The 24,771-nt window shown below is 56.8% G+C and overlaps 3 protein-coding genes across 9 annotated transcripts; 2 read left to right on the forward strand and 1 right to left on the reverse strand.

Annotated features, from left to right (window-relative positions):
* The first annotated feature begins 308 nt into the window (after positions 1-308).
* ZBTB45 (zinc finger and BTB domain containing 45) lies at positions 309-6,689 on the forward strand. Of its 4 annotated transcripts, XM_045532902.1 has the most exons (4): positions 309-563; positions 935-1,094; positions 2,794-4,075; positions 5,960-6,689. In XM_045532902.1, the coding sequence occupies exons 3-4, from the start codon at positions 2,794-2,796 to the stop codon at positions 6,214-6,216; spliced, it is 1,539 nt and encodes a 512-aa protein (XP_045388858.1). In that variant the 5' UTR covers positions 309-563; positions 935-1,094; the 3' UTR covers positions 6,217-6,689. The 4 variants fall into 4 exon arrangements, with proteins under 4 accessions (XP_045388858.1, XP_045388855.1, XP_045388857.1 ...); XM_045532899.1 differs by lacking the exon at positions 935-1,094; XM_045532901.1 differs by lacking the exon at positions 935-1,094 and having other exon boundaries at positions 309-512.
* A 1,838-nt stretch (positions 6,690-8,527) lies between these two features.
* On the forward strand, positions 8,528-16,140 carry SLC27A5 (solute carrier family 27 member 5). 2 transcript variants are annotated; one of them, XM_045532904.1, is made up of 10 exons: positions 8,529-9,452; positions 9,835-10,044; positions 10,430-10,588; positions 12,997-13,121; positions 13,829-14,023; positions 14,114-14,204; positions 14,844-15,042; positions 15,254-15,351; positions 15,562-15,692; positions 15,782-16,140. In XM_045532904.1, exons 1-10 carry the CDS (start codon positions 8,765-8,767, stop codon positions 15,956-15,958), a joined length of 2,073 nt encoding a protein of 690 aa, XP_045388860.1. In that variant the 5' UTR covers positions 8,529-8,764; the 3' UTR covers positions 15,959-16,140. The 2 variants fall into 2 exon arrangements, with proteins under 2 accessions (XP_045388861.1, XP_045388860.1); XM_045532905.1 differs by lacking the exon at positions 15,782-16,140 and having other exon boundaries at positions 8,528-9,452; positions 14,844-15,261; positions 15,562-15,640.
* A 2,051-nt stretch (positions 16,141-18,191) lies between these two features.
* Positions 18,192-23,309, reverse strand: ZNF446 (zinc finger protein 446). 3 transcript variants are annotated; one of them, XM_045532908.1, is made up of 7 exons: positions 23,281-23,309; positions 21,525-21,906; positions 21,247-21,448; positions 20,852-20,946; positions 19,677-19,761; positions 19,341-19,433; positions 18,192-19,230 (listed from the first exon to the last, which is right to left on the reverse strand). In XM_045532908.1, the coding sequence occupies exons 2-7, from the start codon at positions 21,864-21,866 to the stop codon at positions 18,698-18,700; spliced, it is 1,350 nt and encodes a 449-aa protein (XP_045388864.1). In that variant the 5' UTR covers positions 21,867-21,906; positions 23,281-23,309; the 3' UTR covers positions 18,192-18,697. The 3 variants fall into 3 exon arrangements, with proteins under 3 accessions (XP_045388864.1, XP_045388862.1, XP_045388863.1); XM_045532906.1 differs by lacking the exon at positions 23,281-23,309 and adding an exon at positions 22,967-23,270; XM_045532907.1 differs by lacking the exon at positions 23,281-23,309 and having other exon boundaries at positions 21,525-22,895.
* Between the last annotated feature and the right edge of the window lie 1,462 nt (positions 23,310-24,771).

Raw genomic sequence — 24,771 nt, forward strand, 5'->3', positions numbered from 1 at the left:
AGCAGTTGGAGGCTGCAGTGAGCTATGATTGCACCACTGCACTCCTGCACGGGCAAAAGAGCGAGACCTCGTCTCTAAAAAAGTGAGAAAGTAAAGTAAGAAAGAAAGAAACAAACAAATAAATAAAATAATAATAAACCGGCCAGGTTGGGAGACTTGGGCCGCCACTGTCTTCCCAACCTCCATTACTGCGCGCCCGCTGAATCACAGCAGGCCCCGCCCCCGCCCTCACCCTCGCCCTCACCCTCACCCTCACCCTCGCCCTGGTCTCCAAGGCCACGCCGGAAGTGTGCTGTGGTTCATTGGATTCTTGCGCCGCGGCAGCCCCAGCTACTGCGACTTTGGTTCCGACTCTGAGAGGAGTCAGAAGGGCGGCCTGCCGACGACTGCGGCACCTGATCGTCGTAAAAATACGGGAAACGTGCTACGGCGTAGGGTTTCCCCCCGCGCCGCCTCGGCGCAGGGCTTCGGTTCCGCCGGCGTAGCGGCCCGGAAGTGCGGCCTTGGCGTTGGTGAGCAGGAGGCGGCCACGGCCCGGCCTGGTGCCTGAGGAGGAGCCGGAGGTGGGGTCGGGCGGGCATCCCCCTGCCGCAGGGCCGGCGGGGAGGCTGGGGCGTGCCAGGGGAGGGGCGCCCGCTCTACGCTCCAGAGCACGCTACGAACGCGAGAGGGCGCTGCAGGATCGAGGCCCAGCGCGGACAAGGGTGCGGAGGCGGGAAACCTAGGTTGGCGGGAGTGGAGCGGGTGCAGCCCTAGCAGATCAGAGAAGGGGCTCTGGGCTCAGGGCAGGACGCGAGCAATGGCGCAGAGTACGGGAGACGGGGCTCAGAGCAAAGTCCACGGCGTGGGCGAAGGCGTGGCGGCGAGTATGCGGCGCCAGACCCCGGAGGGTGGGCCTGGGTGTCAGGTCTTGAAGGTGGTCCTTTGTTCTGAGGCATCCAAGAAGGCTCTGCGGCATCTGGACTGAGGAATCGGAGCCCGCCAGGGAGCAACGGGGGGCAGGTCGGAAAAGGAAGGGTTCAAGCCCTGCGGGTTGATGCACAGGTTTCCGTCTCCATCGCCCAGACACAGATTTGACGTCCTTCAGATGCTAGGTGAATAAAGATGGGGAACAGTGCTGCTGGCAGAGGTAAAGCCTTTGCACGTGCAAAGGCTTGTCTTATTTTAGGAATTGCAATGAATGCATCACCGTAGAGTACTCCGAGCGGGGGCAGGGTGATGTGTGTCCCGATGTTACGTCTGATCAGGCTCCCTCTGGCTGCCGCGTGGGGAATAGAACGGGAGGAGGGGGACGCAGAGGGGACCAGCAAGGTTACCTCATCCGACCAAGACAGCAGCAACCGGGACAGTGGACGTGTGCAAAGTGGTCGGAGGGGTTATCTGTGGTGCATGCAAGAAAAGGAGGGGTCTTACTGGAGCAAAAGGAAGGCGGTTTGGGCATAAGGAGCCAGAAGCATTGAGTCTGAGATGCCAATACACCCCGAGGGTGTAGGGGCAGGATTAAGTGGGCCCCACTCTGGGATTGTGTGACCCCAAGAGAGAGGCAGGCTGGTGGAGAGTATATGGTTATCGGTGCATCCTGTGCCCGGATTCTCCTCTCTTAGACCTGGAGATGTGGTGCCAGAATCTGGGTTTGGGATGAGCGAGTATCCCATCCCTTGTTTGATAGAAGGGGAAACAGGCTGAATGACTGCGGGGGTCACCTGGCTTGATGGGTGTAGTAGCAGAGCTTCTCAGATTCCCAGAGTCCCTTGGAACTACCCGTTTCCCTTTCCGGTGCCTGAGGGTGGGCCGTGCCTGGGATCAGGGAGCCATAGGTTCATAAGAAGCATCCTGATTGCTCAGCCATGCTGCTCTCCTGGCTGCTGCTGCTTCACCTGCGCCCATTGAGTCACACACCCATGCTCATATCCACATACTCTCCCTCTCTGTGCCACACCTACACCCTGGGCTCCATAGGCCCCATCAAGATTGCAGGAAGCTGGGGCTGCAGGAGGCACATCCTTGCCCGCTGGGCTGGGGTCTGGCCAGGGACCATGTACTTGTCTCCCATGGAGCACCTGCCAGGGTAATGCCCAACCTTCGGCCCTCTGTGACCAGGCATATCCCAAATCTCTCTGCCCAGGAGGCAGATCGTGCCACCCCACCCCTTGCAAAACGTCTGTATATACTAGTTAATGTAACCTAGTTCTGAGGCACCAGTCCTGGATATGCATAGGGCCTTAGATTGGGGGGTATGATGAAGGGAAACCAAAAAGGAGCCTAGAGGTGGGTTGGGGGAATCGAAGCTACCTGGTTGGAGAGCAAGGTCTGCTCTGGGTGAGGCAGGTTAGCTAGTTTGGATGGGGGGGTGGGTGTTGTCCCTGGCCTCTTCTACACAGGGCTGCCCCCTTGGAGCGGGAGATGGGGAGGCTTAAGGTTATTGGAGTTGGGGGGGAGGTGGGTGAGCCAAGATAGGGGAGGCCAAGCCCTGAACTTTCCCTGAGGCAGTGAGCAAGGCTGGGAAAGGGGCATACCTTCAGTACCGCCAACCCTCTCCTAGGGGTGTGCTGGGGTCTGTGGAGGTGGAGGACGCTGCAGACGACCTGGGGGTAGAGTGGAGGCAGGAGTGCTGGTGTGTCCTGTGTTGGGAATGGGACTGTAACGAGCTGCTGGGGAGGGATGGGGTCAGTGAGGCCTGGGGGTGTGGTGCACCCTTGGGCCCTGCCCTGTGATAAGGGGTGAGGGGACCGGGACACTGGGGCAGAGGGAGGTCCTCGGCTGACCTCTCCCGGCCCTCCTCATTTCATACAGATGGCGGCGGCAGAGGCCGTGCACCACATACACCTGCAGAACTTCTCTCGCTCGCTTCTTGAGACCCTCAACGGGCAGAGGCTGGGCGGGCACTTCTGCGACGTCACTGTGCGCATCCGCGAGGCTTCACTGCGGGCACACCGCTGTGTGCTGGCCGCCGGCTCGCCCTTCTTCCAGGACAAGCTGCTACTCGGTCACTCTGAGATCCGCGTGCCTCCGGTGGTGCCCGCACAGACCGTGCGCCAGCTCGTTGAATTCCTCTACAGCGGCTCTCTAGTGGTGGCGCAGGGCGAAGCGCTGCAAGTGCTCACGGCTGCGTCTGTGCTTCGCATCCAGACAGTTATCGATGAGTGCACGCAGATTATCGCGCGTGCTCGCGCCCCAGGCACCTCCGCACCAGCGCTCCTGCCTGCGCCGGTGCCCCCGCCACTCGCGCCGGCTCAGCTGCGGCACCGCTTGCGCCACTTGCTGGCCGCGCGTCCTCCGGGGCACTCTGGCCCCGCGCACAGCCGCAAGCAGCGCCAGCCTGCGCGTCTGCAGCTGCCTGCGCCCCCCGCGCCCACCAAGGCCGAGGGGTCTGAAGCCGATCCCGCACTGCCCGAGGCCCCTGACGACCGAGGTGACGACGAGGATGAGGAGACTGATGATGAGACCGACGGCGAGGATGGCGAAGGCAGCGGCCCGGGCGAGGGCCAGGCGCCCCCTTCCTTCCCAGACTGCACCGGTGGCTTCCTCACTGCCGCCTCTGACAGTACTTGCGAGGAACCCCCTGCGCCCACTGGCCTTGCTGACTATGGCGGCGGTGCCGGCAGGGACTTCCTTCGGGGAGCTACGGCAGCCGAGGACATGTTCCCAGACAGCTACGTATCCGCTTGGCACGACGAGGACGGCGCTGCAGCTGAAGGCTGTACTGCTGAGACCCCTGTCCCGCCTGACTGCATCCTGGCCGGACCGCGCCCACCAGGCGTGAAGGCCCCGGGGCCGCCCGTCGCGCTCTTCCCCTTTCACCTGGGCGCTCCGGGGCCTCCCGCACCAACCCCTACCGCACCATCGGGGCCAGCCCCTGCACCCCCGCCTGCCTTCTACCCCACACTCCAGCCGGATGCAGCCCCCACCTCTCAGCTGGGGGAGGCTCCGGCACCTTCTGTCGCTCCTGCGACGGCCCCCTTAGGCACTCCTGCGCGTGCCCCAGGCGCGGAGCCGCCGGCCTATGAGTGCAGCCACTGCCGCAAGACGTTCAGCTCACGGAAAAACTACACCAAGCACATGTTCATCCATTCCGGTGAGCCGGGGTGGGACAGGAGAGGGAACAACCCCCCTCGTTAGAGATTCAAACCCAAGGGGGAATTGGGCATTGTGTGCAGGGCATTGCCATTTCTGTTGCTTTTTGGTAACTCCAGGCAGCCTGGAAATTAAGCCTCTGTCCCAAGTGCAAGGCATGTGGCAGAGAGGAACCGCCCCCCCCAGGTGGCCAGCAGGAGCTGGCTTTTTTTTTTTTTTTCGTTTTTTTTTTCCTCCGACACCCCCACCCTGCCCCCCCAGGAGCAGGCTTCTATGGAGCAGGGATCCTCTCTTCCTTCCGTTATTTATTTATTTATTTATTTATTTTAGACATAGGTCTCTGATGGAGCAGGGATCCTGAGGCTGGGTTGGGGAGCAGGAGCCCCCCAGCAGTGGAGCCTTGGAAGGGGTGTCCTGACCAGGTTGGGGAGCCGGGCTCTGGGCAGCGTCCTGTGCCTCTCTGGATGCCAGCAGTCTGGTTATGGGCTGGCAATAAGGGAGGGTTAGCTAGCCTAGGGCATGTGAAGCTGGCAGAGAGGTTGCTGGATGAAGGCCTCAGGAGCCCTTGAGACTGGGGCAGGAGGAGGAAAACATGGCCACAGTGTGGGGACCCCACAGCTGCAGAGGGAGGAAAGGGCTCCTGAAGGTTGTGAGGAGGTTCCCTCAGACCTTGTGTGTGTCAGAGAGGCAGCGCCACAGAGCTGGGGGAGAGGGGAGGTAAAGAGCGGGAGGGTGGTGGAGAGAAGGCCCGGGGTGGTGTGCCACAGGGAGGTGGGATGCTCCCTGGAGGCTGAGATGGAAGGCAGGGATAAGGAAGGCAGAGGTCTGCTGGGCATTGTCTGGTAAAGCAAAAATTTGGCTGGAAGGCCACGTGTGTGTGGGGGGGGGTCTGCAGGAACAGGAACTTGGGGTTTGACTGTGAGTGGTGGGGAAGCCATCACTGTTCTAAGCTAGGGAATGACTGAGATGTCACAGTTTAAAATCTCCTTCTGGCTGCCTTGGGGAGGATGGGGAGAAGCCAGGGGCCTGGGAATAAGGGGAGCTGGGTAATTCAGCCAGTAGGAAGCTGCCACAGGCTCCAAGGTAGTGCTGGCTGTGCAAGAAGTGTGTGACTTCTGCCACTGAGATAGCTGTTTTGTTAACACCTGATGACCCTAGGGGCAGACACAGCCTGCCTCTCCTCCTCCAACCCAGGGTGAGGAGGGCAGCTGACTCAGCTCTGTCATCCCAGGGACATTATAGTGGCCCACGGGCAGGGCTTCTGGGCAACTGGGGCTTCCAGCAGGAAGGTGGCACATGTGCCCAGGTTTCTCCTTGTGAAAAGGTACTAGGCCTTCTCAGACTGTCCCCACAATGATGACTAGCGATTTGAAAGTTCTGAAGGCTCTATGGGCATGGGGGGAATAGAGGCTGGGCAGTTGTGTCTCCCTCTGCCAGGTGCGGTAGGGGTTGAAGGGGGAGGGTCCCTGGAGGAGGGGGAAAATGAATGGGCAGTTTAGATGGGCAACAGATGTTCCAGACGAGCAGCGTTCCCTTCTGGGAAGGTATCTGTTGGATTTAGGGGGACCCTGCCAGGCAGTGGTATCCCACAATGACAAAAAGGGGTGTCCCTGCCAGGCAAGGGTGGGAAAGAGGTACCTAGGCTTGTGTGAGGGTCCCTGTTGGACAGGAAAGTCCCCATGTGAGGGGTGGCTGGGGAGTGGAGGGGTTGTCCCTGCTGGGTAGGGAGATCCCAGAGTGAGGGGAGGGTTTCCTGATAGGTAAGGGACCGCCGGGGTGATGATTCCAGAGGGGAGGGGAGCGGAGCCCCTGCCAGGTACAGGCGCCCAGTGGGTGGGGAGCCGTAGATCTGACGTGCATTCGCGGCCCACCCTGTCGTCCGCAGGGGAGAAGCCGCACCAGTGCGCCGTGTGCTGGCGATCCTTCTCGCTGCGCGACTACCTGCTCAAGCATATGGTCACGCACACCGGCGTGCGCGCCTTCCAGTGCGCCGTCTGCGCCAAGCGCTTCACACAGAAGAGCTCGCTCAACGTGCACATGCGCACGCACCGGCCCGAGCGCTCGCCCTGCCCCGCCTGCGGCAAGGTCTTCTCGCACCGTGCGCTGCTGGAGCGCCACCTGTCCTCACACCCTGCGCCCTGATTGCGGTCCTGGGCCTGGCCTCGCCCACTGTGAGAGCGACCACACTAGCTCGCAGTCAGCCACACCCGCCACACTCTCTTGAGCAGGCCCTCCCTCTCTCCTACCCGTTTCTCCTTACTAGGGCCCAGTCCACCTTACTCCTCTCCACTACGTGCTTAGATCCTCCAGGTGGTGCCAGGCTGGGGCTGGTGAGGGACCGGACCACCTCTGAGAACTGGACCATTTCCAGCCTGAACCGGGTGCTCAGACCCTTGGAGCCTGGCCTAGGATTCCTTAACCCCCTGGGGCGGGGACGGGGGTGGGGTTTGGGGCCCCGCCCCTGCCCCAGTGTTAGGCTGGGCGAGGTCCCTGGCTCCCTACCCCCAGCTAGTGCTCCCTCAGGGGGCGCCTAGGGAGGCTCAGGTGGACCCATCATAGAATGGAGCTGGGCCTCTGGCTCCGCTCTGTAATAAAGGACTGTTGGCTGGGGCCTAAACCGTGAAGCTGTGTGCACCTGGACCAGCGTGTGCTTTGCTCTCATAAGTGGGCTGTGGGTGTCCGCGCTCAGCGTACTGGTCCTTGGGCAGCACCCATGCTGGCACCAGGCTCTCCTGGGCAGAGACTGGACGACCCACTTTCCCACCCTGGGGTCCTGTCCTGGAGGGCTGGGGCTGCTGCATGTATGACTGGCACTTGGTTCTTTTGCCCCCCCATCCTGTGGGGAGGGTGACAGGCCGGCCCCATCTGAGGTGGGTCTTCAAGAGGGAGGCCACATGTGGAAATCCCTGATCACACAGTCACACTCCTGGCTACTGCTGTCCACCATGTAGATTTCAATGCCCCTCCCTTACATCTTTCAGCCAAACTCTAAGGGCCTTTTGGACTTAAGACTTCTACCTCCCCACTCTGATGGATATGATGGTTGAGCACCTTACTTTTGGGGAGCCTACGGGGGGAGGGGTCTCTGGTACCAGGTGGCTGTAACGGTATATGTATGAGCCTCACTATACCTGCTCTGGCTGCTAGGGGCCAAGTTCCAGGGTGTGGGGCAGGTGTTGAGCAGCTGTGTAGGGGGCGGGAAGCAGTGAGGCCTGACCACTGGGCAGCTGGAGATGGCGCCCCTCTAGTGGCAAGCCAGTGTCACAGGACCCAGTGTCACAGGACCTGGCATCCAGTGTGGAGAGGGGCCCCTCTTCTCCCTTTCTCCCACCTCCAGTGCATTGGTGGCTCCTGGCCTGGGCACCCAGCCCTAAGCATTTGGAGCCTGTGGAAGGACATGCCCCAGCCCAGTCTTCCAGACGAGGAAGGCCAATGGCGGCTCCTTTGTGATCACCTTTTGTGACTGCCTTCCAGAGGCAGTGAGGGGCTAAGGCTTTTATGGTCTAACCAGGCACATCATGTTTAGAGTTCAATCTCCTGAACCCCAGGACTCCATCCTCATCATCCATACCAGGGTGGGGCAGAGAGTCAGTGCAGGCGCATAGCTGGGGGACAGAGCTGGGTTTGAATTCAGATAATGCAAGTGTTAAGTATTTACTGAGCACTTGCTATGTACCTGGCTAGAGGCTGTTTCTTTGGATCACAGGAGGACCTCCCAGTGAGGTGGGTGGAGCAGCAAGACATGCTTAGGGCCAGGGCCAGGTGTCTTGTATCCTGTTGTTTTTCTGTTTGGCCTGATTGGAACGTTCCCCAAGGGCAGGGATTTCTGCTAGTCTCCCAAGTGCCTGGTGCACAAGAGGTTTGGGAGGTGAAGGGAGGGAGGCAGGTGCTAGCTCTGGAGGGTGGACTGGTCAAGCAGCCAGCAGGAAGGAGGCTGGTGATGGTGCCCACGGGGCAGAGACGTGGGAGCCCAGAAGCCAGCGGCAGAGCAAAGGGGGACAGACCTGGTGAAGGAGGAAGGGGCTGATGCAGATGGCACACAGGCAGTGGGGCTGGAGTCACACACAAGGCCAGCCAGGGCAAAACAAATAGACTGCCTGCTGGGTGCGGTGGCTCATGCCTGTAATGCTAGCTCGTACTCTGGGAGGCCAAGGCAGGAGGATCATTTGAGCTCAAGAGTTTGAGACCAGCCTGTGCAAGAGTGAGACCCCCGTCTCTACTAAAAATAGAAAAAATTAGCCCAGTGACTAAAAACAGAAAAAAATTAGCTGGGTGTGGTGATGCACGCCTGTAGTCCCAGCTACTTGGGAGCCTGAGGAAGAAGGATCACTTGAGTTTGAGGTTGCGGTGAGCTATAATGACACCTCTGCACTCTAGCCTGTGTGACAGAATGAGACTCTTGTCTCAAAACAAAACAAAAAAACCCAAACAAACAAACAAAACCAAGCCTGAAAAACAACAACAACCAAAAAAAAAAAAAAACACCAAACTTGACCTTTAGTGTGAGGGGTGGTGCAGGGGGCAGAGTCCTGGGGACAGGAGCAGCCACTGTTGACAGTGCCTAGGCCACCACGTGGGGCTGGAGGTGGGGAATGGAGCAGACAGATTCCCTGAAGTCAGCACCTGGGGACCTAGGGACAAAGGTGAGCCTGGGTATTCCACAGCCACTTCTCAGGAGACAGCGGATATCATGGGTGTCCTGCAGCGGCTGGCCTTTCTGCTACTGCTGCTGCTACTGCTTCGGGGACTGGGGCAGCCAGTGTGGCCAGCAGCTGTGGCCCTGGCCCTGCGCTGGCTCCTAGGGGACACTGTATGCTGCGTGCTGCTCAGCCTGGCCGTGCTGGTGCAGCCCTGGCTCAGCCCATGGGTGCCTCACTGGCTGAATTTTGTCGCTGCGTCCCTCGCACTGACTCTGCTTCCTGCACAGCCGCCCCCAGGGCTACGTTGGCTGTTTGCTGATGTGGCCTTCCTGGCCAAGATCCTCCACCTGGGCCTGGACATCAGGGCGCGCTTGAGCCGACAGCCGGTCGACACCTTTGTGGACACAATTGAGCGGCAGGCAAGAGCTCAGCCTGGCCAGGTGTCGTTGGTGTGGACGGGGCCTGGGGCCCGCTCCGTCACTTTTGGCGAGCTAGATGCCCAGGCCTGCCGGGCGGCATGGGCCCTGAAGACCAAGCTGGGCGGCCCTGCGGGCCTGTGTGCCGGGGAGACCGCTGCCCTCCTGGTGCTGGCCTCCCAGGGCATTCCTGCCCTGAGTTTGTGTCTGGGACTGGCCAAGCTGGGCTGCCCAGCCGCCTGGATTAACCCGCATGGCCGCGGGGCACCCCTGGTACACTCAGTGCTGAGCTCTGGGGCCCGGGTGCTCGTGGTAGACCCAGGTGAGGGCCCCTGGAGCCACTGGAGAATGAATGGAAGGGGGCAAGGGACCAACTGGAGGATGGGGTCCTGGGAGGGGCTGGGCAAAGAGGCCCTTGCTCTCCTCCCACCCACCCTTGCAGGCAGGTAGAGTCAAAACTTACTATAACTGGAATGTAATTCTGAGGTCACCAGAGTTTAATATTTTTTCACACTGGCTATTTCAATTCTTTTCACCAAAAAATACTAACAATGGGTTTCTTTGGGATTCTTTGTTGAAAACAGAAGCTTTTCTCTGTTAGCTACTCCTCTGTCCCCCTCATCCCCCATCTGCAGGTCTCAGGTTCCCCCTTGGGCCTTGAAGGTGAGCCTTGCCTCAGTTTCTCCTCTGACCCATTCCCGCAGACCTCCGGGAGAGCCTGGAGGAGATCCTTCCAAAGCTGCAGGCTGAGAACATCCGCTGCTTCTACTTTAGCCATACTTCCCCTACACCGGGTGTGGGGGCTCTGGGGGCAGCGCTGGACGCTGCACCCCCTGATCCAGTGCCTGCTGACCTTCGTGCTGGGATCACACGGCGAAGCCCTGCCCTGTTCATCTACACCTCCGGGACTACTGGTGAGGGTGCCCAGCAGTCCTAGCCTCAGCCTCTGAACTCGCACTCTGACCTGACCCCAAGCTTGACCCGTGTCCCAATACTCACCACTGAAACCCGCTGCTCTCTGATCTTGACATTGGCCAGAAATCTGACCCCAATGTGATTTGAGTGGTCAGTGCCAGAATCCTGCCTCTGTCTAGTAAACAGCCACTGAAACCTTTAATGACCTTTGGTCTTGAGTGATTACTTCCAGTCCGAATTCAGCCTCTGAACCCAAACACAAATACCCATACTTGACCACTCTCTGAGACCCTCAACCCCACGTACAGCCCTGACTGCTGGAGACCCCCTCTCTTCCACGCTCTCCATTCCCCATCCCACCATTCCCATTCTTTCATTCCCCAGGCCTCCCAAAGCCAGTCATCCTCACGCATGAGCGGGTGCTACAGATGAGCAGGATGCTGTCCTTGTGTGGGGTCACAGCTGATGATGTGGTCTACACAGTTCTGCCTCTGTACCACTCGATGGGGCTCGTCCTTGGGGTCCTTGGCTGCTTAGAGCTCGGTAAGCCCTTCTCTGAGAATCCTTCCAATCTACGGGACTACTAGAGTGAGTGTCAGGGTGGGGCTGTCGGGTGAAAAGACCCCATAGGTTACCTAGCATCCTGGGGTCTCACTTTTTTTTTTTTGAGTATAAGTAGAGTTTATTTGGGCCAAGTTTGAGGACTGCAGTCCTGGAGCATAGACTCAAGTTGCCTTGAATATATGTTCCCAGTCTCATTTTGAGAAGGGACATGCAGAAATGAGTTCTAGGGTCACATGGACAGAGGCTTGGAGACCCAGAAGGTTCTTAATGGCTGTGCTTTGGTCAGGAGGTAAGAAGAGCTGATATGAGTGATGGCTATGAGCCTCCAGGGGAGCTGGGGGTATTCGGGAGGTGATGGAGATGCTGATTTGTGACATTGCCCCAGGAGAAGCTGGTGAGGGAATGCCCCACAAGCACTCCATGGGGCTGTCTCCCTGGATGCCTGCTTCAGAATTTAGACTGGGACCTCTCCACAGTTTGTTCTGTTTTCAAATTTTTATTATGAAAAGTTTGAAACAGGCCTGGCATGGTGGCTCACACCTATAATCCTAGCACTATGGGAGGCTGAGGTGGGAGGATCGCTTGAGCTCAGGAGTTAGAGACCAGCCTGAACAAGAGTGAGACCTTGTCTCTGCTAAAAATAGTAAAAATTAGCCGGGCATGGTAGCACGTGGCTGTAGTCCCAGCTACTCAGGAGGCTGAACCAGGAGGATCACTTGAGCCCAGGAGTTTGAGGTTGCTGTGAGCTAGGCTGATGCCACGGCACTCTAGCCTGGGCCACAGAGCAAGACTTGTCTGAGAAAAAACAAAACAAAACATTGAAACATACAAACATTTCTAAATTTTTCTACATGAATCCTCATGTGCCCACCACCCAGCTTCAGTTATCAGCATTTTGCTGTACTTGTTTCATTTATCACCCTCCCCCCATTCCTGGTTGTCTTTTACTGTCATATTTAAAAACAATTTTTATCATGGGAAATTTCAAACATATATAAAAGTGCAAATAGTTTTATGATGTCTCATGTGTCCTCATCCAGCTTCAACAATTGTTAACATGTTGCCAGTTTTATTTCACATGTACTCTCCTCTTTCTGTATTATTTCAGAGCAAATCCTAGATGCTGTATCTTTTGGCTTGTAAATACTGCAGTACGAATCTCTAACACATAAGGACTTAAAAACTATGACTATAGTGATTATCACATCTAACAAAATTAACAGTAACCCTTTAATATCATTTAATGTCCAGTCCATGGTCAAATTTCTCCAATGGTTGGAGGTAGGTTTTTTAAATTTGTTTTTTTAACAGTTAAATGATTCCCTTGTCATATTTACTTGTTAGGCCTCTGTTCCTCTTTCCCCAAATTGCTTGTTAGATTGGAAACTTTCTCGAGAGGTATTATTAGATTCAGTTTCAATAATTCTTGGCAAGAACCTTGATAGGGGTGCTTTGTGCTTCCTAACTCATTATACTGGAGACGGCTCATCCCTGTTGTCCTACCTTAGAGAGGCTAAGGTGGATAGGGAGTGCTCCCCTGTTGGCTTTACCAGCTCTTGAAGACCTTTCCTGAATCAAATGTTTCATTAGGGTTTGCAAACAAAGCTGTTTCTTTAAAGGACTCATCATTCATTTTCACAGAGAGGGCATTATAGGTTACCTCCCCACCAAAAATATAGCCTCAAGGAAGGACACACACTTGCTACCTCCCTGAGACATCACATGAGCAGTTGTTCCTTGGGGTGCAGGGATGATGATATTTAGCTTGCAGGGTTTTGTTAAAGATTAGGGTTGGGGTAGGGAGAATGCCTTCCACAGAGCCAGATGCAGAAGAGATCAAGAGGGAGGGATCATATAATGGCCCCTAAATCTTACTAATTCAAGTGTCCATCCATCAATACATCCATCCACCAACCCACCCATCCATCCACTCACCTACCTCTTCACCCTGCCTTCCATCCACTCACCTATCTATCTATCCTCACACCTATCCATTTATCTTTCCATCCATCTATTTACTCATTCACCCACCTAATCTATCCATTCACCCGCTCATCTTTCTATCTATCTACCATATCCATTCACCTACCCACCCATCTGCCTAGCTGGGCATTCATTTATCATAATCAAGAATGATTAATAGCCACAGCCCATATTTAGCAGTGCACACTTTGTACTGGGCACCCACCTTTCCACACATCCTGGAGACAGGATTTGAACCCAGGTCTGACTGTGTTCTTCTTATGGGAGCAGTCCTGGATGCGCTGTAGACACAGAGATGACCTTGACATTGTCCTGTTTCAGGGGACCACAGTCAGTTGATCAAAGCAGCTTCTTATGGCAACTTAGAAGCATGACCTGAAACCCCCTCCTCTCCTCCCTTCCAGGTGCCACCTGTGTCCTGGCCCCCAAGTTCTCTGCCTCCAGCTTCTGGAATGATTGTAGGCGGCATGGTGTGACAGTGATCCTATATGTGGGCGAGGTCCTACGGTACTTGTGTAACACTCCCGAGGTGAGGCTCTAAGATTAGAGCTCCATGGTGAAAACCCAGGAAAAAGTCTCAGGTAACGATTCAGGTACTGGACTCAAGCAAGGTCCCTCAGGTAACACCCCAAGCAAGAGCCCCAGATAATGAGTTCTACACAAATTTTCTGATAGTAGTTCCTTTGATGATCAGCTGTGCTACCTTAAGCAGGTGATTTTAACGCTCTCAGCCTCAGTGTCCTCATTTGGAAAATAGGGTTAATAATGGCCCCCACCTCAAGGGGGTATTATGAGAATTGAATGAATTACATATATACAAAGTGCCTAGAACAGGATAAACTCACTAGATGTGAGCTGGCCTTATCCTTACAGAGCAATGAGGTATGGTCCCCAGGTAACTATATCCAAGCAAGGTCACGGGGTATTCCTCCAGATACCCCTCAGGGAAATGCTTCAAGTAACTACCCTCAGGTGACTCCTCAGGATAAGGCCTTAAGTCACTCCCCAGGTTGCCTTCAGGTAAAAGCCCCCCCCTAGGTAACTTCCCCCTGGCAAGATTTTCAGGTAATCCTCCAGGTAAAAACTCCGATAACTATTCTCGTGTAAGGACCCCAGGTAGATCTCCTAGGTATAGGTGCCCAAGTTAATGCCCCAAGATAGCCCCCACTCCAGGTTAAAGTTCCAGGGCATACCCTGAGGGCACCTCCTCCTCACCCTCTGGGGCCATCCCTGTAGCAACCAGAGGACCGGAAACATACAGTCCGCCTGGCGATGGGCAATGGACTCCGGGCTGACGTGTGGGAGACCTTCCAGCAGCGCTTTGGTCCCATTCGGATCTGGGAACTCTACGGCTCCACAGAGGGCAACATCGGCTTCGTTAACTATCTGGGGCGCTGTGGGGCCGTGGGCAAGACGAGCTGCTTCCTTCGAGTGAGTGGGTCGGGTGCCTGGTGTGACAGCGGCTCTGACTGAGGCCGAGGCCAAAGGAACTATGCCGACGCTCCCCACCCTCCACCCCAGATGCTGTCCCCTTTTGAGCTGGTAAAGTTCGACATAGAGACAGAGGAGCCTGTGAGGGACAATCGGGGCTTCTGCATCCCTGTGGGGCCAGGTATGAGGGTCGGGGAGCCCTTTCCTGGGTGTGGAAGGTGTGGAGACGCTGTCTCCTCCTTGGCTGGAACAAGCTGCCCAAAACCTTGAGATTGGTGCTCAGTAGAGATTATCTGCAGCCCTCATCTGGCCCCTGAGTCCCTGGCCTGTCTGACCACCATCTGGGACCCCCTACTTCAATCTCTCAGTCTGGTCTGTTGAGTCTCTTGGTGTCCATATGAGCTGTTCTCTCAGATTTTCTGTGAAGGTCACATCTTCCCAGGCATAGGTCCTTTGTCCTGGACCTTCTCTTAGTGTCTTCTCTTCTGGGCCCTTGCAGGGTCCTGGCCGTATCTCTTTCTTCCCGCTGCTATTTATCTCTGTCCCTCTTCCATCCCTTGTTATCTTTTTCCTGTTTCTTATGGGCTCCCTGATGCCATCTTCTCTCTGCTTCTCTCATTTTCTGTGTCCCCCTGCCCCAGTCTCTCAAGGTCTCTGTGTGTCTCCCTCTCTATGTCTCTGGAACTCTGTCTCTATCTCTGGGTCTGTCTCTGGCACAGTCCTGAGTGATGAAGAGTTCACCATAGTGGAAACCCCCAGCAGGGGGCTGGTGGGCTCCAGGGCTTCTTGGTCTTGGTTAATACTCCTACTCCTACCCCAGGGGAGGCGGGGATCCTGTTGGCCCAGGTGGTAGCCCGCCAACCCTTCGTGGGCTACCGCGGCCCCCGAGAGCTGTCGGAACGGAAGTTGGTGCGGGACGTGCGGCGCACCGGTGACGTTTACTACAACTCCGGGGACGTCCTGGCCGTGGATCGCGAAGGATTCGTCTATTTCCGCGACCGCCTTGGGGACACCTTCCGGTCCGGGGTTGGGGTTTATCTGGGCGGGACTAGGAGAGCGGGCAGCGGGGGCTGGGGCGGGGCCCCAGGGGCTTTCGGCTCCCAGAGGGGACAAGACCGAAGAGGCGGGACTTCCGGATCCTGGAGGGGGCGGGGCTTGGAGGGCAAGAGGCAGGGTCTCCCCTTTGCCAGGGACGTGGCGTGGTCGCTAGCTCGGGCTCCGACCCTGCAGATGGAAGGGTGAGAACGTGTCCACGCGGGAGGTGGAGGGCGTGTTGTCACAGGTGGACTTCCTGCAGGAGGTTAACGTCTATGGCGTGTCTGTGCCAGGTGCGGAGGGTTCGCCTCAGTTTAAAACTCCAACAACTTTGTGGGTGGAGGGTTGTTATTCCAATTTTATAGGTGGGGAACTGCTAGGGCACAGAGAGGTTTAGAGACTTGCCTGGTCGCACAGCCAGTGAGCAGAGCTGAGCGAGGCTGGAGGTTCAGTTGCGGGCCCCTCGAGATAGGTCAGCCGAGAGTGACCAGTGTGCTTCCTAGGGTGTGAGGGTAAGGTGGGCATGGCTGCCGTGCAGCTGGTCCCCGGCCAGACTTTCGATGGGCAGAAGCTATTCCGGTACGTCCGTGCTTGGCTCCCTGCCTACGCTGTCCCCCATTTCATCCGCATCCAGGTGAGTCCAGGGTGGCAGGAGTAGATGGGTGGGGGATCACGGCCAGGGGTGGCTGTCACAGTCAGGGGGTCACCATCACCGCTCTGCAGGACGCCCTGGAGATCACAAGCACGTTCAAACTGGTGAAGACCCGGTTGGTGCGTGAGGGCTTCAACGTGGGTGTCATCGTTGACCCCCTGTTTGTACTGGACACCCAGGCCCAGACCTTCCTGCCCCTGACAGCAGACATATACCAGGCTGTGTGTGAGGGAACCTGGAGGTTCTGACCCTCTGACCAGCCCACAGGGACAGGAACCAACTCTGACCACCACTGTACTCAGTGTCACCTTCACCCTGGGCCTGCATGAGGTTGTCATGAATCCCAGCCTGACCATATCCCTAACCTAACTGCACTGGAAATGACAGTAGGCCCTGTAGCAGTGCGAGAATAAACTCGAATATATACACATAAGTGTGTCTGCGTGGATGAAGGAAACAGTGGGAATGCAGCACCCAGTGCCCCCAGAGACCTTACTTTAGGGTCCTCCTGACTCCCCACCAGGGACCTCAGCTATCCCTGTGGGATGACCCAGTCTGGGTAAGGCCAAGGGCGTAGGAGGAGCCGGCCAGTGTGGTATTGTCACAGCAGTGGACAACTAGATCAATCCAGGAACAGACCTTTTGGAACTTGGTATATGTGAAAGTAGTGAAGACAAGGTGGACGTTCACTAAATGTTGGGGAACAATTGGCTTTCTATATAAAAGAAAATAGATTTCTACTTCATATACAGTCAAAAATAAACTCCAGATTTATTAAAAAACCAGGATTTTTCTTTTTTTTTTTTTTTTGAGATAGTCTCGCTCTGTCACATGTGCTAGAGTGCTGTGGTGTCAGCCTAGCTCACAGCAACCTCAAACTCCTGGGCTCAAGCAATGCTCCTGCCTCAGCCTCCTGAGTAGCTCAGACTACAGGCGAGCACCACCACGCACGCCCATGCCCGGGTTTTTCTATTTTTAGTAGAGACAGGGTCTTGCTCTTGCTCAGGCTGGTCTTGAACTCCTGACCTCAGGCAATCTTCCCACCTTGGCCTCCCAGAGTGTTAAGATTACACGCATGAGCCACAGTACCCAGCCAATGATATTTTTAAATATCAGGAAAAAGTGAAACTTTTATGACTTCAAGAATTGAAAAGGATTCCCCATCCCAATACCCAGAACCTGTGAATATTTTATCTCCCATGGCAAAAGGGACGCTGCAGGTGTGGTTAAGAGTGCAGGTGGGTGGTGCTAATTGATCAACATTAATGTGCACATACGGGAAGTAACATTCACAGGGTGTCAGGCAAGTGGGAGGGGGTAGGAAAGGATGGATAAATTCACACTTAACGGAGATGGTGTGCGCTGTCTGGGGGATGGGCACACTTGTAGCTCTGACTCTGGCGGTGCAAAGGCAATTTATGTAACCAAAGCATTTGTACCCCCGTAATACTCTGAAATTAAAAAATAAATTTTAAAAGAGTGCAGGTGGGGAGGGGACAAGATATGATTCGGGATCTTGAGGTGGGGAGAGTATCGTGGGTACTAGGTGGGCCCCAGGTGTAATCACCAGGTCCGTAAGAGGAGGCAGGAGGACCAGAGCCAGGGAGCTGGCAGCCTAAGACTTGACCACTTATTGCTGGTTTTGAAGATGAAGGGACCACAAAGGAATGTGGGCAGCCTCTAGAAGCTGGAGGAGGTAATGAAATGGATTCTCTTCTAGAGCCTCCCGGAGGAACAAGCCCTGTTGAAACCTTGATTTTAGCCCAGGATGACCCATTTGAGTTCTGACCTTCAAAGCTGTAAAAGAATAAATCCATGTTGCAAGCAGCAACATGTTAGAGCAGCAGTAGGAAATTAATACAGTGCATTGGTGAGTCCTCAGTGCCCAGAGATCCAGATGGATCTCCCTGGGCAGCTGAGCATGGTGGCACACACTTGTAATAACAACTACTCAGGAGACTGAGGCAGCAAGATGGCATGAGCCCAAGAGTTCAAGGCTGCAGTGAGCTATTATTGAACTACTACACTCCAGCCTGGGCAACAGAGCAAGACCCTGTCCCTTAAAAAAAAATCAAAACAAAACCCAATCTCCTTGGGCAACAGAGCACTGACCCTTTGCCCTCCTGCTACATAACTAACTGACCCTGTGGGGGATGCAGCCCTGACCTGGAGGTGTACATGGCCTCAGTGACACCTATGTGTGGCCCTCTTCTCAGTAGTTATCCTTGTCCATCCATGCTTGGAAAGGAAGTCCCCTTTCTGTCACTCAAACCCAAGATCAAGAGTTCAAAGTCCAGTGAAGCTGGTGAGTGACATGGATGGCCAGTGAAAAAGGGAGGCTGGGGACCTGGGCACCGTGGCCACAGGAGGCTTGGCTCTTCTGGGCTCAGCTGCCTTGTGACTCCAGCTGCCGGGCAGAGAAAGTACACTGCTTTTCTTCTGTCCAGCGGAAGCCAGAAACCAGGATTCTCATTCAGAAACTCCCCATATAAAAATGGAATTTATGTTAAAAATCTAACACACACATGGAGGTCCAGGGTCACATGAAGCAGGATGAACAGAAGCCAGATGTGCTTTCCTGGGCTTTCTACTGCCTTCCAAACTGAGACCTCAGGCCCAGCCACTGCAGGCAGGAGCAGCAATGGGGTCCCAGGAGTAGAGAGTATTGTCAGCCTGCACCATGTCACAAGCAGGGGGGCCTGGGGCCTGGTAACCACCCCATAGTCACCAGTAAGCCTAGGACTTGAACCCAGGCCTCATTCCAGAAGACAAGGGCAAGAAAGGAGGGAGCAGCTTCTTTGTCTTGCACCCAGTTCTTTTGCAGGGGGCCAGGCCAGGGGCAGGGGACTGGCTGGGACCACCATTCACTCCGGAGTCCCCTGCTGCCTCCAGAATCTCCTGGACTGAGGCAGATCCTCATGCCACGGGCTGGCATCCAGGCCCTGAAAACTCTGAGGCCCCAGGGTGGGGCTGCCCTGTCCAGGTGTTCACACGGCCTCAGGCCGGTGGCTCTTCCTGTGGATGACCAGCTGGGACTTCCAGTCGAAGCCGCGGCCGCAGTCACTGCAAAAGTGGCGCCGCTGGCCAGCGTGGCTCTTGCGGTGGATGACCAGCTGTGACTTCCAGCTGAAGCTGCGCCCGCACTCCTCACACACATAGCGTCTGGGCCCCGCCAACGACCTCAGCGGGTGGCGCAAAGCAGCGTGTTCCAGGGGAAACTGCAGCGAATTCTCCGCATCGCCCCCAGTGCCCAGGACCCGGGCCTGCGCACTCTGCCGGCCCACATGCGTCCGGTGGTGGATGACGAACACCGACTTCCAGTCGAAGCCGAGGCCGCACTGCTCGCACGTGTAGGGCTTCCTGGCAGGCGCGCCAGGCTCCCCAGCCTCTGGGGGCGTGGGTGGGGGACCCGCGGGCGGAGCAGATGCAGCGGCCCTAGACAGGCCCTCCCAAGAGACAGGCCCCTGGCCCCGGGGTAGCTGGGCCTCTGGGCAGCCCGGCGGACCCTCGCTCTCATCTCCTGGGGGAAGGAGGGGGTGCACCCAGCTGAGTCCTGGCACCCGCGACACGGGCCCCACCCCACTCAGGCCTGTGGGGTGGCACGAGCTCCCCCCAAGGAGGGGCACTCACCTGGGCAAAGGCTTCTGCGCACCTCGGTCCCCTCGCGCAGCGTCCCAGGCTCAGGCTGGGCCCGCACTGGCTGCAGCTGTGGGGGTGGCAACCCTGCCCAGGTAGGGGACACAGTCAGGGGCTAGGTGTGGCTGGGGGCTGGCACAAAGGAGGGATGGAGTGGGGGCTCCAGGGAGTGATAAGGGCGCCCCCCTGGAAGGAGGGAGAACGAGGCCAAGCACTGGGAGGCACGCACAGGAAGGGCTGGTACCGCAGATGCCCAGCCTGGCAACGGCCAGGCCAGCACCGGGCGGTGCCTGCATCAAAGGAGAGGGGTGGGGTGGGCCAGATCCTCACCCAGAGAGACTACTGTGCCGTACTTCTCCAGCATTGTGTCCCAGTACAGCTCCTTCTGTGACGGGTCCAGCAACCCCCACTCCTCCTGCAGACACAGCCCAGTCACTGTAGGTGCCGGTCCATCCCCTGGCCCGCCCCACCCGGTGTTCACATCCTTACTCATTACCTGGGGGAGCGAGCAGGTTACCTAAGTCTCATCTGCTGGGGGGGCTAAGAATGAAGCTGAGATGGGTGTTTGTGAGTGTTGGGGTCCTCCTTCAGATCACCTGACCAATGCTGCCAGCACTCATGCCCCCTGGCTGTCCCACCCCACTGAGAGACTGCGCCCTTGGCAGTACAGCAAGGACCCAAATGGCTTTACCAAAGAATGTACTCATCTGGGGCTTTCCTGGGCTGGGAAAAATAATCCTGAAGGACAAGCTGAAGCAGGTCCAGGGGCAGGGAGGTGGCAGCCCCAAGGAGCCACAGCTAGACATGGTGCTGGCTGGAAGTGACGACACTGTGGAAGGTGCATCCTGTCCACCTGCATCATGTTTCTGACTGTGCCATCAGGCCAAAGAGGGAGCCTGGAGAGACTTCTCAGCCTCAAAACACGTCTCAACTAGCAATTCCACTGGTTGAGATGTTGAGAAGCAGAGGAACTGGGACAGGACAAGACCCCATTATCCGTACTTGAGAGCCAAGTGCTCCAGGTAGCAGGACCCAGCAGATTGCCCTTTGAGGTAAGCCCCAGGAGAGAAGGGACTTTGGGCATTTCCCAGGAAAGAGTCTCCATTCTGGTCAAGTGTAGGGGGAGTCATGCCACAGCTGGTCATCTTGTCCCTTCCCCACTTGCACACAAAAGTTCAAACCTCCAGGTACCAGCCCAGGACCTCTGGGAGCAGCAAACCTCTCAACTAACTTCTCTGAAGTTGAGGAAGCCAAGCCCACAAGTTCTAGCCACTCTAAACCAGATTTCCATGGCCTGAGGCCCAAATCCTTGCCAATGATAAGACAGACTACCAGTCTGTCTCTCTGTCCCAGGTCCTGTGGGGGGTATCGTTGCTACTGCCTCTACTTCTGGGCAGCAAAGAGCCATTAGCCACAGAGCAAGGAAAACCACAGGGCAGAGGGCAGCCACAGGGACATTCCCCTCCCACACCTGAGGCCTACGCTTCCCACCTGGGGCTGCTTACCTGAATCCTGGGTCGGTGGAAAGACATGGAATCTGGTTCCTTGTATCCAAGGTGCCCTTCAGGGGACTGGGCTGAAAGGGGGGTGCTGGAGGGTGCTGGAAAGTGGGGCAGACAGGAGGGGAAGTGTCAGGGGCTGCCCAGGTAAGCCAAGGTGGACAAGGAGCTGGTGTTATTGCTGCGGCATTGATCCTCCTCTGTCATAAGACAGGGTGGGCAGCCAGTCCTTTGTTCCTGCCTCACAGGGACCCAGCTCTGCAGTCCCTCCCAGGTCCCCACCCCAGCTGGGGATGACATTTATTTTAGGTGTTCTTGCCCTGACACACCCTCTCCCAGGACTCCCAACCTAGCCAGGGATTTCCACACTTCCTCCAGGAGCCCCTTATCCCCTGCCACACCCATTTCCTGCCCATCAGCATCAGGCTCCTCCTTCACACTGCAGCTGAGCTGGGTGGACCCCTCTATGCTGGTGTCCTGTGGACCCTCCCCAGGGACTGCTCCAGGGGACTCCACTGTCCCTGAGGGATGAGAGCTCCTCGAGGACTCCTCTGTCTTCTGGGCTGCAGGGAGCACTTCCCGCTTCAGGATGTGGGCTGTGATCTGAGGAGAAGAGGCAAGTCACAGGGGCTCTAGCTTTGGTTGGTCCCACCAAGAAGCCAATGCCAGCCATACTCACCCAGCCCAACAGCTGCCCAGGGTCATGCTGCAGCCTCTCGACCAGGGCAGCAGCCTCCTCTGGGCTGCCTGGCTGCTGACCTCGAACCCAGGCCTGGATTTCAGGGGGCAGTGTGCCCAAGAACTGCTCCAGCACCAGCAGCTCCAGCATCTGTTCCTTGGAGTGGGCCTCAGGCCGCAGCCACTGGCGACACAGCTCTCTCAGCTGAGCCAGGGCCTCTCGGGGACCTGCCACCTCCTGGTAGCAGAACCCCCGGAAGCGCAGGCGTGCAGCCTCAGGCTCCTCAAAGGTGATCTCAGGGTCCATGAGGGATAGGCATGGGGGACCCAGAGAGGATGGCATTCTTGTTCAAAGGGGTTTTCTTGGAGCTATAAAGATGGACCTATAGAAAAACAGGGTCAGGGTATCAGCCAAGAGGCCCAGCCCAGGAGGTCAAGGCCAGAACAGAATGGACAATGAGGCTGGGAGTAGGTGAGGACAGGAAAGCTTTATGGAGGGAGGGGGTGACAGGAGCTGAACACTGACAGGAACCGAGAGCAGGAAGAAGCCTTGGGGACAAATGCCTGGAGACAAGGTGTCCAGGGAACTTCTAGGAAATTGCAAACAGTTGAGTACAACAGGAGACTGTTGGGACAGATGGTGAAGAGGTGGGCAAGGGGAATCATCATAGGCTTCCAGGGTCAGGCTGAGGAGCTATAGACAGTGCCCAGCAGAGAAGCGGGGGGCAGGTGGGCCATGGTCCAGGGTGAATGGGAGGCCTGAGGGTAGAGGGGTCAGTAGGTAGAAAGCAGAGCCAGACTGGGCTGTATCGGGGAGTGCCTGTCACCACACTCTGAGACATGTTGACTGAAGTGGGGCACAGGGCACGTCCACACCAGGGCAGGACAGGGGCTGGAGGATTACGTGCACGCACGGGCCTGATGTGGACTCCAAGAGGCAGTGCTTGCTGACCACACCATGAATGACTAGCACTGCTTGGGCCCATGTATGTAAAAACCAAAAACAGAAGCCAAGAAAAATGAAGCCACACGTTGCGTGGAGTCGTGGGGTGGCCACGGTATCCAAAACCCTGAAGATGGTCTGGAGTGAAACACGCCCACCAAAGGAGGACCTGCCAGACCAGCCAGACCAGGCCCGACTCTAGACTTATCCAAGGCACCCTCGAACTTCAGGACCTGTCTCCCAAAAAGGGAAACGAAGAAGGTCTTCTAAGAGTACCAGGCCTGGGGACGAGGCATAGGGGACCCGGCAGAGGGAACGGCGTCTGGGCGGGAAGAAAGGCCCCTGCAAAGGCTCGGAGGTGGGGACGCGCAGGGCACGTTGGGAGGTAGGCGGGCTCTCCGGAGCGCAGGGAGGAGGAGCCCGCCAGGCCCCAGAGGCGGCCCCAAATCCCACAAGGGGGTGGAAAAAGCCGCGCCCTGCCCAACCAGACCCGCGCTCACCTCAATAAAGGCGCCAGCGCCCGGAGACCGCTTCCGCGAAGTGGCACCGCTACACTCCCGCGCGCCCGCGCGTTGCCTTGACGACAAGGCCTAGCCAATCCCGCGCCTTCTCCGAAGGCTCCGCCCCCGCGCGTGGAACTACATTTCCCATGAGCATCAACAAGCAAGGAAAGGCGCAGACTCGGCAAACGGGCGCGCATTTTCAGAAGCCTCTAACGCCTGAGAGGTGCTACGTTCCCCTTAGAGAGATCCGCAGTGTCGCAGAGTCTTGGGGGCTCCCTGCCTTCTCTGGCAGCTGCCCTTCCTTGACTCACCCACTGCCGAGCCGGACACCGCGTTAAACTCCTGCGCATGTGCACAGCAGGCCCGGTTGCTATAGGCAAAAGAGGTGGGGGCGGGGAGGAGCATGATCGTTTGGCCAATCAGAGCCTGCGCCCCGCCCCGGCCTCTCCCCCAGCGCGATCTTTATAGCCACTCAGCCGTCCCCTGGGTAACACCTAGAGCGCATCCGCCCGCCCCCAGCCGTTGCCGTGGCGTCCGCGGGAGCGTCACCCTGCCCTCCCCAGCGCGGGAAGTGGCGGCGATCGCCGTGTTCCCTAGTGTCGTGTTGTTCCTCTGGCACTCGCTTCCAGGTGGTCTAGGGAGGAGGTGTCGTGCGGTGCGGAAGGGCAGCACGAACCTGGGCTTTCTCTGCCACCTCTGGGGACTTCTCCCGCGAGGAGGGTGCTGGCGTTCTTCATTCGACCTCCGTTAGGCGCCCCGCAGACATGCAGGACAACAGAGACTGGGGGGGGGGCCATTTATCGATGAGCTTAACTGTCTCATGGCTATACCCTCGGTCTCTGACATGTCTTCACGTACCAATCCTGCAATGTGAGGGGTGGAGGTTTATGTCCAGGCTATGGACGAGCTCAACCATTTGTTTACCTTTTATTTGCTTTGAGGACCAGAACTAGGCAGGGCGACCTTTACTTATTTAGCTTCTCTCAATAGGCTGATGTTATTGCTTTCAAATCTGACCGTGGGGTGGGGTCAGTGAGCTTCCACACATCAAGTGGCTGAACCATGACTTAATCCTAAATTGCATCTGCCTGTCTGGTTTGGTCTCTTCTGCTACCTGGGAATCCCTGGCTGCCTGCTCTGGATGAACAGCAGTGGTCTTAAACAAGCACTGGAAGCTCTGAGCATGTGCGTGGGTGGGGCTTGTCAACTCTGAGTTTCCCTGTGGCTTCATCAAGTTGTGCTGTTTTGGGAGCAGTTAGGTCTTTTCTCTGGAACTGTGCAGGTTTTCCAGAAACAACTCTTTCACCCTCCACCAGGTGGGGAAAGCACTGGGGCTTTAAGGGCTTCTCAAGTAGGTGTCCTCCCCTGGCAGCTTTGTTACAGAGCTCCTCTCCCTGGGCTGCTGGTTCCCTGCCTTCTAGAGTTCTGCCAGTAAGTCTGGTGGGGCCTCTCTCCACTTCCCCTACTGCTGAAATATTTGACATTCCATAATTAGTGACTGCTCCCCATCCACTTCTAGCTTCAGAATGCCATTGCTGGTGAGTGCTTTCACCATTCTCATCCTTGTGGGTTTATGTTTTGAACACTGCCCTCGGTGGTTTCAGTGGATTTCTGAGGCAGGTGAGATGTATTTGTTCCATCTGATTTTTGACCTAAAAGCCCAGGGACACTTTTGCAGTCACAGCCTGTTCAGCATTAATTAACAGCTGTGTCTGGGGAGGGGGTCCAACTGAGGCGCCCAGACATGGGGGAAGGCAAGAGCCAAGGTTGGGAGCCATTGACCAGTACTGGGTATTGGGAGA

Source organism: Lemur catta, chromosome 19 (assembly GCF_020740605.2).
Source record: "Lemur catta isolate mLemCat1 chromosome 19, mLemCat1.pri, whole genome shotgun sequence".
NCBI lineage: Eukaryota > Metazoa > Chordata > Mammalia > Primates > Lemuridae > Lemur > Lemur catta.

Coding starts and splice junctions, on each gene's coding strand:
- ZNF446 (XM_045532908.1), bottom strand. CDS start 21,866: ATGCCATCCTCTCTGGGTCCCCCATGCCTATCCCTCATGGACCCTGAG. Junction 19,762..20,851: donor TCCACCGACCCAGGATTCAG/GTAAGCAGCCCC, acceptor CTGTGTCTGCAG/GAGGAGTGGGGGTTGCTGGA. Junction 19,231..19,340: donor GCGCAGAAGCCTTTGCCCAG/GTGAGTGCCCCT, acceptor TCCTTCCCCCAG/GAGATGAGAGCGAGGGTCCG.
- SLC27A5 (XM_045532904.1), top strand. CDS start 8,765: ATGGGTGTCCTGCAGCGGCTGGCCTTTCTGCTACTGCTGCTGCTACTG. Junction 13,122..13,828: donor ACTTGTGTAACACTCCCGAG/GTGAGGCTCTAA, acceptor CCATCCCTGTAG/CAACCAGAGGACCGGAAACA. Junction 14,205..14,843: donor CTGCATCCCTGTGGGGCCAG/GTATGAGGGTCG, acceptor CTCCTACCCCAG/GGGAGGCGGGGATCCTGTTG.
- ZBTB45 (XM_045532902.1), top strand. CDS start 2,794: ATGGCGGCGGCAGAGGCCGTGCACCACATACACCTGCAGAACTTCTCT. Junction 4,076..5,959: donor GCACATGTTCATCCATTCCG/GTGAGCCGGGGT, acceptor TGTCGTCCGCAG/GGGAGAAGCCGCACCAGTGC.